A 16004-nucleotide genomic window follows, 5' to 3' on the forward strand; every position below is an offset into this window, starting at 1 on the left:
ATGAATTCTATTAATGCAAGGTGGAAGCTCTGTTCTTGAGGTCTGTTATTTTACTTCTAGAAAAACATCTAATTTCTTACAAACCTGATATAAATAGGCCAGCTGACAAGTATCCCGAAAGAACAGAATACGCTCAGAATGGTGAGATTTGAACTGACGTATTTTTGGCAAAAGAAAGTTATACAGGCTGTATTTGTCTGAAAGTTTAAAAATAGGAGCCTTTGTCATATATGGCAGGAGAGGCCAGGTTGAGTCATGATTGATGTCACTTGAAAGAACAATTTAAGCTTAGAAAATGACATCAGAATCATCAGAAGTTAGTGAGATTTAGAGCGGTCCCTGAAGCCAGGGTGCTGGGGATTCTGGAAGATACTTTGTGGATGATACACAGCGTGCTGCCAGACATCATCTGAGTGGAAGCCAGGAGCAACGGTACTTTCAGATCACATTTATAAATGAAGGGTATAATTTGTTTCAGTAACATTGATTTTTAGTTAAATGCATGTTTTGAACTGTTTTCAGTTTTTTAGATTTGGTGCAACCCCGTTTCAGGCTGGACGAGCAGTCTGTCACTGCCTGACCTCTCCCCTTGCTCACTTACATGACAAGTTTCCAAGAGCAGTCACGAGAGCTTTCCTTATTACCACGAGTCTGCAAATACAGCAGGGTCTCTTTCCATTTACTCTTCTCCAGTTTTAGTGCTCAATTCCTGCTGACTTTACTACTAAGCGTTTATAAGTCAGACTGTAACAGTACATATGTATGTTAGAAGTATTTCTTTTAGCTCCCAGGCTAAAACTAAACTTTGTCTGTCTGTCTGCTACTGCTAGTGTTAAAATGGAAGTAACAAAACAGAAAAGGTGCTTGGATTTCGCTTTATTAAAGATAACCAATAAATCGTGCGGATCTGGCTGTGGTCTAGGTCATGGAGAGGCTGTGCAGAGCTTTGGCTGCGCGAAGTAGCAAACCTCTTTGGAATAGTTTCTTACATTTCTCCTTTATTTCCCACATGTAGCAATTCTTTGCTCTTTAAAGTAAGTTTAGTGTGAAAATGAATTATTTACTGGAAGTGCACAATGCTACTTTTTATTCAGTTAGATCTGTTTTGCTTTTAAATAGCTTTTAAGTGTAAAGAGAAAGTAAACTGCAAATCCCGTTTCTAAGAAGTAGATTTGTACTTACTGCAGTTAGCAGCATCTTTTGTTCCTAAAAATGATGGATATTAGTGAAAAAGGGACTTGTACGGTTGCTCGGCTACATGCCTTTGACAATACTTTATGCATAATCAGTTTTCATACTAAAATGAGTTCATGCCAGGAAAAGAAAAAGTTCATCCCGCAAGCAACTCTGCAAGTAAAGCATGCTTGTTAGCTAATAGCTGCTGTTATCTGCCATTTAGATTTGCACATTGTGCTCGTTCCTGTTCTATTTGAAGAGCCAAATGGTGGATGAATTATTCTTGGTATTCCTGATTTTTACTTCAAGCCAATAAACACCTGTGTGCGACGGGCCTGCCAGAGCCATTCCATGAAACATCTGGGCATGCTCCAGCCCTGGGGCTACTGGCGTTCAAAACGGTCTTCCCTGATCCTACCACACATTGCTGCTGCAATCTGGGGCCTGATTAAGCACAGGAATCAGATCAGGAATCCTGTCACTCCCATGCACCCAACGCTCATGGTGGCAGAAGAGGCAGACAAAGGGACAAGACTCTGGTGGATTTTGTGAGTGGTGAGGGAGAGGGAACTGCGTGTGAATCCTTTGAGAGCAGAGAGAATTTTCCGCGGGTCTTCTGTGTTATGTAGTGCATAGAAAAGACCTGCGCTGGAGGATGAATCATTGCTTAGTAAAAGCGAGTTGCTCTGTGGAATCTGTACTTTGTTGCAGCCGTTGGAAGTACGTAGTGAATGAAGCAGACAACTGTAGAGAAGAGAACATGTTTTCATGATTAAGGCACGAGTGCAGCCCTGGGGAACTGAATCGTATCCCTGCCTTTGCCACAGATTTCCTGTGCGATACTAGTCACTTTGCACATGTGGTTGTTAATTGTGTTTTTCTTGGTGCTTGGTACGGTGGAGTGTAATTTGTAGAAGTGCTGAGCACTTGCAACTGCAAGCTGTAGGCAGCGGGAGCTGTGCTGTGACCGTAAGCACTGCTGTGCAATGAATACTGAGAAATCAGGCACCATGCATCTCTATGAGGCAGTCAAGAAAAGCAGAGGCAGGGATTACAAAGAATTATCTCCATGAGTTCAATTTATATGGCTGGAGAACAGCTTGAAGGGGTTTGTCCTTCTTAAACTTGTCCTTCCTTGTACCTAAAATAAGAACAGCAAATTTCAAGCTAACTACAAATGCAATATTTGTGAACAATTGCCGAGTTTAAGATACTTCTGCTAATTCAAGAATTAGTAAAGTTACTGTTTAGCACTTGTCAGTCCTTCATCTGTCTTGTTTTTGTCTTTTTAAATGGAGATACTGTTGTATCACTGAGCAAACAGTCACTGAAGAACCCACTAATAAAGCAATATTGTGAGTACATGTATGTTTTTACTGACAATATGCAAAGCAATCGCTAGGGATTCAATAGCCACTGTGTATTTTCCCATAGTCTTAACATCATACAGCAAAAAGATAACTTTAAAAATACTACACTGTTCTGTGGTGAGAGTTGAAAAAGACACATAAGACACTTTATGGGCACATACTTCTTGAAGTGAAGAGTTACTCTTCTGCTTAGTCTCAAAACGTGATGATTTATGTAATGTGGTGTATCTTCTAAATCACAAATTACATGAAAAACGTATAGCATATAAATACACAGCTATCCTTATATCAAGATGGACAAAGCAAAAAATAAGTAGCTTTCATACGAGGAATGGAACAATGAGAACAGGAAAGCACGTAACTTCACAGATTTCTGTAGTATAAATAGCTTTGTCAGCTTAAATACACTTTGTCACTCCTTGATGCTGTAATCCAAGGCCAAGGAGAATTATGATTTTTTTTTTTACAGTGCCATTTATTTAGCATGTTTACCGTATTTTATCAGAAAACTCTTCTATTCCCCTGTTAGTTAATCACAGCTTTGGAAGTGTCTGTTTTATGTAACTAGAAGAGGTACGCTCAGTTCCACCAGAGGTGTTAGTTACATAGGTGACTAGAAAATTACAGGAATTTTTTTACTTTAGTAATCGCAAACACATTCTAAAATGGAAAACCAATTATTTTCTAAATTTTGTTTATTTGAGATGTAGCCTATATTTTTGTTGGAACACAGAGCCATACACTCAGGATGCACACAAGGCACCGAAAGTGGAATTCAGGCAATCCAAATCCACAAAAGCGATTCAGAAAACCTCTGCTTTACGGACCGTAAAATCTGAATTCACTTGGCTCTGTTGTTTTGGTCCTGTCAAGTCTCCTAAGTGCCAAAGCTTCGGTTTCTGTGAGTACACCAAACTCTGAACTTCTAGCTACAGCTTCTCTTAACCCCATTAAAAGACAAGTCTGCACTCGGTTCCCTGAGGGGTTCACTTCAATCCAGGTGCCCTGAGCACATCTATCACTTACTGACACCACTGGCTGCTTCCAGGAAGGATCTCGCTCATGTCGTGGGCTTATGGCTACTTGGTGACTGCCCATGAACTTGTGGGCTTGCCTAGTAAAGTGGTAAGTTACGGAGGACTCCAGGTTCTTGCATGCTTCAGAGACACTGCCTTACTGTTTTAAGCTTCGCCTTGTTTCATAGAAGGGAATCCCATTGGACAGGGACTGTGGCTCCATGAGGTGCCCTGTGAGAGTGCCTCAGAGCCCTGCACCCACACGGGCACCCGCAGGCTCCCGAGAGGAGTGGAGGGGTTCAGAAACACCCCTGCACCCATCATTCCTGTTTGGCAGACTGAAGAGCCGAGCACAGCACGTCTGTATGTGCATCGAGGTGTGCTCACATAATCAGAAAGCAGTAAAATGTTTTGAGATTCATTTGAGTATGGTCTGCTCTCAGTCTCCAGTGCAGCATATATAATTATCACCAGAAGTGGAGATGAAAAAAATCACCGCATCATTGTTTACTGTTATCAGTATAACAATGCCAATGTATGGCAGACAACACCAAGTATTTTTAATTACTGTATTCTACTTCTATATAGAATAAAATTAAGCTGAATTTAATTGTAAAGTCTCTATAATACAGTGAGATTGCAAACAATTTTCCTCCCTGAAGATTCTACTCAGTCCTTCACCATGTGGAGTATTTAATTCCAGTTTTGCTTACTTTAAACTGAATGGAATTTTTGTACCAAATTAGGACAGCTAAGTCCTTCCACGCAGAAAACTACTGAGCTCACTGGATATTTTTCTGTCACGGTGCCAAACCATACAGCAATCATGCTGAGGATATGGATGGAAGAAAGGTTGCTCTGTACAGTAATTCCATATAGGAATCACTATTGATTACAGAGAGGATACTTTATGGCTAGTGGTAAATTATGAGGTTTCTCTTGTAAGTGAGAACATTGATTTACATGAGTAATGCAAAGGCTCACACGTAAGCTGAACTCAAACTTTAACTGTCAGCCGTAACACATCTATTTATACCACAGATCTGTGCTTAGCCACTTATATTTAATTATAATCAGTTGCGGTGCCTCCATTTTCTGTGTTTACTCAGAGAATCACATTTCTGAGGTCAAATGCAATGACAGTTATACTGTAGTTATTTGAAGACATCCTTAGTTGTACATTCTGCATGTATCCGAGGACAGAATTTCTGGAGAAGAAAGGATGGGTACGATTCGTCAGTGCTTCCTTACATGAATAAAATTTCACACACATCAATTTTAGTCAGGGTATGTCTGTGCTGCACAATACAGTGCTGTAGAGAGATAGCCAAAGCAGCTCAAAAGGAGCCAGCTTGGGTAACTGGAAGCAGTTTAACCGCATTGCTTAATGCTGCACGCTGTCTAATTTACCCTGTTTTTTAGCAAAGTAAATTAGCTTTGGCAAAGCATTGCACAAATAGGCTCATCTGCTTCCAGTCCATGAGCCAGCTTTGGCACCAATTTCTACATCATACTTACTGTGCAGTATAGCATATCTAGTAGTAGATGCAAAAGACTGCTGCATAAAAATTTGCAGATTCGGATCCTCAAATTTTATTCTGCACTTATTCATTTTAATGGCACAAAACTTCTATTAACTCTTAAATGTCACTGCTTCAAATTTAGTGGTGTTACTGAACCAAAATATCAAAAGAATAAAATACCATTATAAATTAATCACTAAGGCATATCATTTTGGGCTTACCATGCTTAAATATGCTTATATTTACTTGACAGCAGTAGCAAACTGCTAATTGGTAGTAGATTTCTCCAGAATCTTAAGCCTAATTGCTTCTGGCATACAAAGACCATCCTTATTTACAGTGTGAAAGGCTTTACCAAAATCAGAATAAATCACAAACCTTTTACATTAAAATCTCAGCAGAAAAATGTCATTAATATAACTAAACTATGTTTTAGAATGTCACGGGTACTAGATTTTTTGAAAGAGTCTGGTAAAATCCAGTTTAACTGTCTGCTGTCTTGACAGTATTGTCGATGGACCGAATTTTTCCTCCCGTGAAATCGAAGACAGAAATCTGTTGATGACAATGGGAGCAGACACTAAAGTCTTGCCACGTATGATTTTCCAGTAGGGACAGAATCCCCTTCCATCTCTGAGAAATTATTTCAAACTACCCAGGAAGACAGTCTTTTGGCATCATAATCAGCAACCTTTTCAATACCAAAGCAATAGATGCTAACTTGATATTCCAGGAAAAATTATGTCCAAACTATCCAGTGTTATTCTTCCCAAATCTAAACAGAGCACACGTGCATGCATTTTGAAAAAGTGGCCTGCTTCATCCCCTGAATTTTACATTCAGAGTTGAAGGCTTGCTGGAAATCAACAGCTCTTGTAATTAACTGAAATATTCATTTATGCATAAATTGGATGCAAAAAGAATAAAGGGTTTTTTTTTTTAAAAGATAGTTTTAATCTCCATCTCTGCTTGTCCTAAAAAATAAATGAAGATATAACACCTAGATGCAACTCTTTCTACAATAAAATAAACTACCAAAATGTGGGAGAGCTTCAGATCCTCCAGGACAACCTTAATGATTCTAAATTTCAACTAAAATGCTTGATTTTATACAGTTATTCCCAGAAGAAGAAATGGAAAAAATCAGAGGAAAAATGTACCCATATGGAGGACTCTAATATCCGTGGCACAGATCTTGAGAATAATACCAGAAAATTGGCTGAATTAACTGTATCAGAATGTACACTATGCAAGAAGACATGTACATGTAACACGCAGTTCTGCTGCTCTCAATAAAAATAATTTTGATAAAAAGGCAACTTTCCTCCCAATTTGAAGTTCTACTGTAAATGGATTTGGAATGGAGCTATAATCCTTATTCTCATCCACGCAGGACTTATTTTTTTTATCCAAGTTGAGCGAAGATGTCAGTATCATCAAATACATTCTATGGACCTAAAGGAGAGGTGCTTTTTTATTTTCTTTTGTTGAATAGCTCACACACTACAATCACTACGAAACAGAAATTTAGATAAGTAAATTATTTTTCTACCAGGCACTGGATTAATGCTCAACCTTGCAACATCCAACTGTTGCTCCATATTAATTTTACAGCCAGTTGCTGCTCAAACCCTGTAGCGATTTGGCTTTATTCTGATCTCCACTCCTCTCACAATTTCACATTTTCCCATCTAATATTACCGTACCACCATAAATGATAGAAGCAGTCTCTTCAAAACCAGTGATTGCTCCAAGGTGCCTGAATTTCTGCCTTAAAATGACCTACAAAGCAGAGAAAACGCCCTGATGTCAATCTTGGCTTTCTTTCTGATTATATAATGGGGGAAAAATGATTTGGATTTTTATTTATTTATTTATTTATATGTTACTTTTCATAAAAACTATGTAGGGAATTACCCAGAATTATTATTGGTGATTGCCTAAGTAGTGAAATGGGGCTAGCACAGTAATAACTGGAAGCTGAATACCTGAAAAGAAAAGGATTTTAAATTCTCTTTAACTACACAAAGTCTTTTGCATGTTTGTATTAGCACCTAGTGTGAGAATCTGGCCCTCATGAAACAGCCAAACTCTCTTTCCTGATTAATATCACCAAGTTACAGTCCAAAATACTTCCCACCAGTACCTCTCATTTTTCCTCTAGGAAAAGAAATCCATAAATGGAGACTACTTATGACATTCTATTTCTAATTTTAAAACAATCTCCCTTTCACACTCCCACCCCAAAACAAACAGCCCAATCCTTTCTCCCTTTTTCCCCTTGAAAAAGGAGGCAAGTTTTAGAAACCACTAGGAAAACAAAAGGTATTTGGGCATGTCAGTAGCATTCACTTGCAAAGGTTTTATGTTTGAAAGCTAAAAACACTGTCTTCAATCACCGTACAAGACACACTGGCCTGCAGTATTACTTTTAATACAAGTTATTTCAAATGTCTAGCACCACAGGCTAAACATATAACTAATAAGTGTAGCTGGCAATTTTTCCTCCTACATTTTAAAATAATTCTCTATTCTTTTTTTACTCACCTGAAAGTCAAAATCTTTTCTAAATTGCAAAGGTGAAAAGTGGTTCTGAATACCCTTGACTTAGAGTAAGGTGCTCTAATTTGCAGGGTTACCACTTTGTCCATTCTACTTGGCACACGCTATTTTGGATAAATATTCTGGTTTTGTTTTGTTTTAATTGAATCTCTACTAATTCGGAAAGAGATATCACTGTTGAAGTTCCATTGATTTTTATAATATTCTAATACATATTCTTTCTCCCTGGAAAAATATAAGCAAAATATAAATGTTTTATGCAGGAAGAATCAATCAGAAACCTAATCAGCCATTAATCCTTTCTGTATGTAAGGGTTGTACCGGTACATGAACAAATTAAGGTGGCTAATGGAGTCAATACTTTGGTGACTCCTGTAAAAGTCAGCATTTTAAAACAATTCAAAATGTATTCATATACTTAAATAACTCTACTCCAGAATATCTTTCTCTGAAAGATATTTTACGTACACATATTTTAATGGCAGGAATTTCAAGACAAAAATACTACATGAAGAGGGAATTGAGGTTGAAGATGCAGAAAGATATTGTAGGAATTAAAAAGAAAAATCCTTGAATGTAATTATCCCCCACTAAAGTATTACAAACCCAGGAAAAACAGCCTAAGTTTCACTGAAAAGATACCCCACCATGTTAAGGCCCCTGATAACCTGACCTATATCTTGTTCTGATGCTACAAAAAAAACCATATGAATGAATTTACTACATCTTTAAAAATCACAGTCTTCTCACCTAGTACGCCAAATATTATTATGACATAGTCACAGTCATCTGGTTATTACACCAAACTGATTATTTCTTCCAAATTGTACTCAGAAATATTCAAAAGACCTGGGCAGTAGTAAACAGAAATGAACAAAAGGGAATAAACAACCATCTACAAATAGAGGGAAGCACAGTCTAATAACATAGTTCATATTCTGAAATATTATATTCTTTACTGATAAAAACTTATTAAATCACATTCAATCTTGGACTGTAAACCGTGATTCCCATCTGGAAGCCATTTCTAAAAAAGAACAGCAGAATCTCTGTTATTGTCATTGTTCAGAAAATAACTATCCAGATATTGTTAATCTATAACTTATTATCCAAAATATTGTCCTGCTTCATTTTCCTTGAAGATTTTTGCAGTAACTGTCTCTTTGCCAGACACCCATGCATAACATTGCATACCTCTTTGTCCCTTGCATTGAGTCCCATTTGAAAAATGGTCTTTTCTATTTTTTAATTTCTAGGGCCAAGACAGTGTATTGCGCAATGTCCAATCTTTAAAAAAACCTCACTTCAGCTCATTTGGCATTTTTGAAGCACATAATTACTCAGAAAACAAGAAGTAAGTAGGAGATCACAGCACAGAAATCAGCAACTCAGTGAAAAATGAGTAGTCATTTGCTTTCTAAGGATTAGGTTTTGAACATTGTTTTCTGTAAAATTGTGCTTAAAGAAAAGACATCAACAGATTCATCATGTCCTCTCCCTCTTTTTACATTCTCATGTAGATCACTTCTTGAGCTGAAACTCTGCCTTTCCACAAAACACTACTCCCTAATTAAAAAAAAAAAACACAAAAACCAAACAACAAAAAACTAACAATGGATTACAAGAATTTAAGATGCATGGAAATGTTCGTTAACAACTCTAGGCACCTAAATATTGCATTTGTACTGATACAAAATGACATAAATGCAGCACAACTGGATTTTTTATTTCTCTAGCTAAGCCCTTTTCACCAAAACAGTAGGTCTTTTGTTTCTGTGAATGCCGAAAATACGTAAATTTTGCAACAAAAGCAAGCTAATGAACAATAAAAGGAAATCAACAAATATTATTTTTGTCTTCTCCTGATTTTCAACTCGTCTGACAAACTGCCCATGAAGCTAACCAGCTAAACTGCTATTTAACAGAAGGAATAGCTAGTCTTAGAATCATAGAATCATTGAGGTTGGAAAAGACCTCTAAGATCATCGAGTCCAACCGTCAACCCAACACCACCATGCAAAAAAATCAGGTTGGTCAAGCAGGACCTGCCTCTCATGAACCCATGAACTTATTTACCTTAAATGGCTCTTTTTATTTTATAAGCCTCTACAACTGTTTTTCACAACTTGTATTACTGTTCTACTTTAACAGTAATAAAATCCATTCTACAATAATGTGAGGAAAAATATACAAGAAAAATAAAATACACATTCTGGCTGCAACTTTGAGATTGTAAAAAAAATTTCCAATTGCCCTTCTCTCCACGTTAACAAATTCTTCGTATTCCCCATTTCTTTGTGCCAGTAACAAATGATCTCATCTTTGACTAGGCTCAGGCAAACATTTCACATATAAGCCTCTACAACTGTTTTTCACAACTTGTATTACTGTTCTACTTTAACAGTAATAATCTACACCCCATTCTACAATAATGTGAGGAAAAATATACAAGAAAAATTGCTTACACATTCTGGCTGCAACTTTGAGATTGTAAAAAAAATTTCCAATTGCCCTTCTCTCCACGTTAACAAATTCTTCGTATTCCCCATTTCTTTGTGCCAGTAACAAATGATCTCATCTTTGACTAGGCTCAGGCAAACATTTCACGTACTGTTTTATAAAATGTCTTTTACATTAAAAATGTAAAAATAACTTACAGTAAAAAGTCACTAGTACATAAATGTACTACTCCTAATTTACAGAATTAGCCAAACATGGAGCAAATGCCATCTCTGGGTGGACCCAGTTCCCGAGTAAGCTGCTTTTGAGAATACATTACGACTTCATTGCCTGGAAGTTTTTGCACGCCGATTTTGAGTCACCAAGAGAATACCTTCATAATTCTTTAAGTGATTACCTAACACTTTAGCTTTCAGACAAAATTTTCCAAGATACCCATTTATACTCTTGTGCTAGGACATATTAATAGCATTGATCAATCAATCTGGCAAAAGCTAAAGTTGGTATTAAATATCCTTCAGTCTGGCTAAGGGAGGGAGTTCCCAAGTGCTTATTTTTTAGTGATAGCTGATGTAAGAAGGCATGACTTCTTGTTATCCAGCAAGACAAGCCTGAATGCAACCAACGCAATCACCCAGAGCTTAACTACCAATTCAATAACCGCAGCTATGACTTGCTACAACCAATATGTGTCTGAAAACGTGCAAAAGACTATAGGGCACAGAGACTATGAGCAGACAGCAGGAACAGAAATAGTTCATACCATGTAAGGGAATGAGTGAAGGGTTTCAGTACTGAAGAATGCAGTTCCCAGAACCCAGCGAGCGTAAGGCAGGCATGGCAGAGTACTTGTGTGTGAAGAGGCACCACCTGGAAGTCCCTGCACCCACAAACTCTGCCCTAGGCTCCCTAACCTTCTCATCTGACTTGAAGGTCAGGGAACAAGTTCATGAGCAGCAAAAGTAATGAGACCTGATTTCTTATGGAATTATGTGTTTTGTCCCTTAATCTTCTGCTGTCCACCTTCTCCATAAAACACCCACTGGGCAAGGCTGAGGTTACTCATATTCTAATTAGCCAACATGGTATGCAAAAAAACACTTGGCTGGCTGGTTGCTGCAGAACGTGATCCGCAGTTCATATGTCTGCCTTTACCTCAGCAAGGGCATTAATTTTGCTTTCCCCTCCATTAAACTACCTCAACTTTTACAAAACTTGTAGAAGCTTAATTATTTCCAAGACCACAATCCTCTGTGAAATATGGTCCAAATTTGCTATCAGGTTCAAAAATTACTTTGGAAAGAGGAAGAGGATGGGGACCAAAAGATAGAGACTGCGTGCTATAAATATTTTTTTTTCTTTAGAAATAGAATCTGATTTTATAAGGGCAAACTGCAATACTATATGCTTAAATCCTGCAGAAAGCTACAAACTCATCAGCAGAAAATAAAAGTAATGGATTAAAAATTGGTTGTATTATTCAATTGCAAGGTGACAACAATCCTTAATATGATCTGAAAAACAAATGCAATCCTAGAATGTAGTAGTTGAGGAACTTCCAGAAGAGATGAAAACTATTAATGCCATTGTAAACAGTCCTGGTGAAATATCCTTAGAAATAGTGTCAAATCTATTTAAGAAAAATAAGCTCAGACTGCAACACTGGCAAATATGTGATACAAAGATGGTAAGAGAAATTAAGAACTTGCAGGCTGAGACTAGAAGAACTAAACTTGTTTAGCCTAGCAAAGTGCAATCCAAGAGAAAATATTCTAACTCAGAAACTGGGTGTAAAATCTAAGGAGGAAAAGTAGCCATTGAAAATAAGGTAAAGGACCAGTGTTGGTGCAAGAACAAATAGACACAAACTAGTCATACAAATTGAAGTTAGAAATTAAATCAGATGGTTTCTAGACTTCAGAAGAGTTAGAGCAGTCTTCTATGAGTACAGCTGAGCTACAAACTCAGTATTTGCCCACCACAAAGAAGAAAGGGGAAAAGCAACTCCAACCTCTAGACCATCCATAGCCCTTTAGCTTCCAATACCAGATCCCAGCAGCATCCCTTGCTGCTGGCTTGGAGGACGTGTTCTGCTTTTTCATTTTTTGACTTATCTGTCCCCATGGGATGTGCCACTGGTAACTAAGCCTAAGCTAGTTAGCGAAGCTCCTTTTATGGCCGGTGGAGATGCACACTCTTTGAGAGCAAATCATCCCATTTATCTTAGCCACTGAAATATCTTCTTTCTTGCTTGCTGTTCAGTGGAACAGAGTGATCTCATTTAGGAATTCTATTTCTTACTCCACCGACTTCTTGCTTAAAATACTCAGCTCTGTGTGAACACTCACTGTCTTCACTCCCCACCACCCATGGTAGATCATACTTTTACTCCCTTTCACATTTTGCTGTTTGCACCTTCTGCCCATCAAATTCAACTTTTTAATGGTCATTATTTCAGTAAAAAGAAGAGATTTAACTCTTTCTGGAAATGCCTTCATACATAGTATTCCATAAAGAAAAGAAATTGCATTAAGTCTTTACCCAGGCTTTTTACTAAAAATGCTCTTTCATTTTCACCTAATCAAATGATTCCTTTTTTATCTTCTCAAAGTTATGCAGTGAAACAAGAAAAGCCAATGCTATTCTTAAGTCATTATAGTGCAGACTGCATGTACTTATCCGTAGTTACTGCTTTAAAGTTTAAGTAAAATGTATATGGACAATCATCTCCATGAAAAAAAATGTATTAATCCCACACTGTTATTCTTTGAGATACATCCCACACACATTCCATGACCTTCCTCATTATTAGAGGTTTCTTACCCAGCTGAGCTCCAAGTTGGTAAAATAACTCTTGGCTACGTTAACTCTATGTTGTTGGGACAGCTGGTTACTTCTGTTGGACTGTCCTTGAAAGGATTATTTTCCTAAGCTTTCGGAAGGACACATATACTGGAAAGCTGAACCTAGCTTCCTAACCTCAGCTAGTGTGCAACAGGTAACCATTCCTTCCTAGGTCAAATCTAAGCCCAAATTTTTATCATCTGATAGGTATTTTGGCAGACCCAGATAACGAAACTGGGGGGGATTTATGGATGGGAAGGGAAGTTGGGAAGAACAGTTCTTATCTGCCCAGTGGTACAAAAGAGGAGAGAGGCAGGTGGGAGTGGAGTAGCAGCTTTGCAGCTTAAAAATCTATCCAGAGTGATAGCTCATTCAGATTATGGATCAAGAATATGACTGGGGAAATAATACTAATTTCCATTCTGTGTTTGGGGTGCTTTATTTGCATGTTTATAGTGTTGTGTTGCCCTCAATATATGAAAGGACCTTATTCATTGGCACTGTCCATACATATTTCCTTTACTTCTTTCACGAAACACTAATTTCACATTACATTTTCTTTAACAAAAAGCATTTCAAGCATGATCTGTCACACTGCCTCAAGAACTAAAAGTGGTCAATGTTAACCTTATTAACTAAAGCTGTTTTCTTGTAACGACTGAAAGCTAATGAAAGGTTTAAGCTATACTGCCTAAAATTCAAGCTAATTCAGGTATTTAGTGGTCTTCATTTAAACTCTAGTGTAAATTAACTCTAATCACTACATTATTTAATTCCACACCAAAAACATATAGCCCATTTTATTATTTTAAATGTAGCTCCTCTTACCTTCTAATGAGACATGTCCTACCCCGTTAGCCTCAGCTTCCCTCACTCCACAAGCCACCACACACCACCCTGCTCACAAGCCTCCCGAGTAGCACTAACTGCCGCAAGCCTGATCCCTCTGTTGGCTCCCAGCCCCCTTTCCCAAGTCAGAAATGTGAGTTTTCCACAGTGCAAGCCCTATTAAGGCGCCCCTACCCCAGCACCAGCAGACTTTGAGGGATACTGTGGATAACGAGGTGCCGCCACAGCAGCAACCACCCATTGCACTCGTCCACCTGCTCTCCGGGGTTCAACACCTTCGGCCTTCCCCTCAGGGTATCACCCTCCGGGGCGCACCTCCATGGCCTGCACCCGCAGCCGCCACACCAGGCTGCACATCCAAGGAGGCGGCAGCCCGAGGTTCACGGCCCTTCCCCGCCGCCGGCGCCGCTTGTGTTTACGCGTTTCTCCCGGTAACGGCTGCCGCCGGGCCCCATCCCCATAGCAACGCCGCCAGCCTCGGCAGCGGCCCGAGAGGCGATGGCGGGGTCCGGCGCGGCTCACCCGGGGCAAGGTATGGGGGCGAGCGGTGAGGGGCGTCCATCCGCCGGCCTTCTTGCGTCCCTGGGGGGCTCCACACTGCCGCCCGGCTCCAGGATCCCTCCCGCCTCCTACAGCAGCCCTGTCCCCAGCCTCTGCCCCGGGCACGCCGCGCAGCGCGGGTGGGCCGGCGCCATGGTGGGCGCCGCGGGCTCTCCTCCGGAGCGAGGGCTCTCCCCCGCGCCCGTCTTACTTCGGTGGCTCTCGGCCCCTCCAGGCTTGACGGGTGGGTCTGTCACCCCGCTTTTTCCTCCATTTAAAGAAAATGTCTGGGGGGAGTGTCTGTTGGGGGTTGTATGTGTCTGTCCCCCTGCCCATACAGTTTTTAACAGCGGCATCAACTTTCCACGGAGAACCTAAGAGCCTTTTGTTACAGCCATAACGGAGGCCACCTGCTGTCAGCTCCCTGAGTTTCTAATAGGACCAGAAATTAATTAATCAAGATTAAAAAAACCTGTGTTTTCACCAGATTTCCATATTTCTTTAAAAATATTTGTGAGTTCTCTTCTATTCCCCCTTCCCCACTTAGGGGATTTAAACAAGTTAAAAGAATCTAATCATTCATAGATATGTTTACTTCAAATTATAGCATTCACAGCGTATTGTATTTATCATTTGAGAGCTCAGTTTGGTCATTCTCTGTGTTTCTTTCCTAAGGTGTACATCTTTGATACTAGTTGAAACCATGGGAGCGGCATTGGCAAGGGCAGCTCAGTGGACTGCTGCTGGTTCTGGAACTGGCACACTCAAAATCACCCCTTTGAACGAATCTCTTTTAAATCAAATTATTAAGTTTGTGGAGGACTTCAGCACTAGACATCCTCGGGAAGCAGCATTTGTCTTCAGAGAGCCCCTTGAGTGGAAAACGCAGTTGGGCTGTTCAGTATTTGGAGAGGGTTATGAGATCAAGTAAGTCTGAATTGCAGTGTGGTTCAAAGCAAAACCATGCTCATTTAGCATAAAGAAAGCCTTAGTGTATTTGGGAGGCTGAAATAGGTGGGGTTTTTACTGATATATATTGAAAATTTTGAGTTAAAATTTGTAGGGTTTTTTGAGAGTTTGAGACTATTCTATCTTGGTCGTGATACAGACCTGTTTAGTTAGTGATTTATACAACTTGCACTGTCTATTCCTAAGACTTTTTACAACATGCATCTAACGGTGATTAACCCTGTGATTTCTGTTAGCATTAGGAGTGGCTCCTGTGTGGTGAGTTGACCGTGGCTGGATGCCACCAAGCCGCTCTATCGCTCCCTCTCCTCAGCTGGACGGGGGAGAGAAATACGACGAAAGGCTCCTGGGTTGAGACAAGGACAGGGAGATCACTCACCTATTACCATCACAGGCAAAACAGACTCAATTTGGGGAAACTAATTTAATTTCTTGCCAATCAAAAGTCAGAGTAGGATAATGAGAAATAAAAACAAATCTTAAAACACCTTCCCCCCACCCCTCCCTTCTTCCTGAGCTCAACTTCACTCCCGATTTTCTCTACCTCCTCCCCGCCCAGCAGCACAGGAGGACAGGGAATGGGGGTTGTGGTCAGTTCATTACATGTTGTCTCTGACGTTCCTTCCTCCTCACACTCTTCCCTTGCTCCAGCATGGGGTCCCACCCACGGGAGACAGTCCTCCATGAACTTCTCC

The 16004-nt window shown here is 39.6% G+C and overlaps 1 protein-coding gene across 1 annotated transcript in view; it reads left to right on the forward strand.

The window, feature by feature from the left end:
* The first annotated feature begins 14302 nt into the window (after positions 1 to 14302).
* ARMC4 (armadillo repeat containing 4) overlaps positions 14303 to 16004 on the forward strand; it is a 95127-nt gene continuing 93425 nt past the window's right edge. Inside the window, exons 1-2 of the mRNA XM_019470999.1 lie at positions 14303 to 14332; positions 15016 to 15267. Of these exons, the coding sequence (XP_019326544.1) occupies positions 15044 to 15267 (224 nt within the window). The 5' untranslated portion in view covers positions 14303 to 14332; positions 15016 to 15043. The remainder of the gene's footprint in view (positions 14333 to 15015; positions 15268 to 16004) is intronic.

Source organism: Aptenodytes forsteri, unplaced genomic scaffold (assembly GCF_000699145.1).
Source record: "Aptenodytes forsteri isolate BGI_AS27 unplaced genomic scaffold, ASM69914v1 Scaffold336, whole genome shotgun sequence".
In the NCBI taxonomy this organism is placed as follows: domain Eukaryota; kingdom Metazoa; phylum Chordata; class Aves; order Sphenisciformes; family Spheniscidae; genus Aptenodytes; species Aptenodytes forsteri.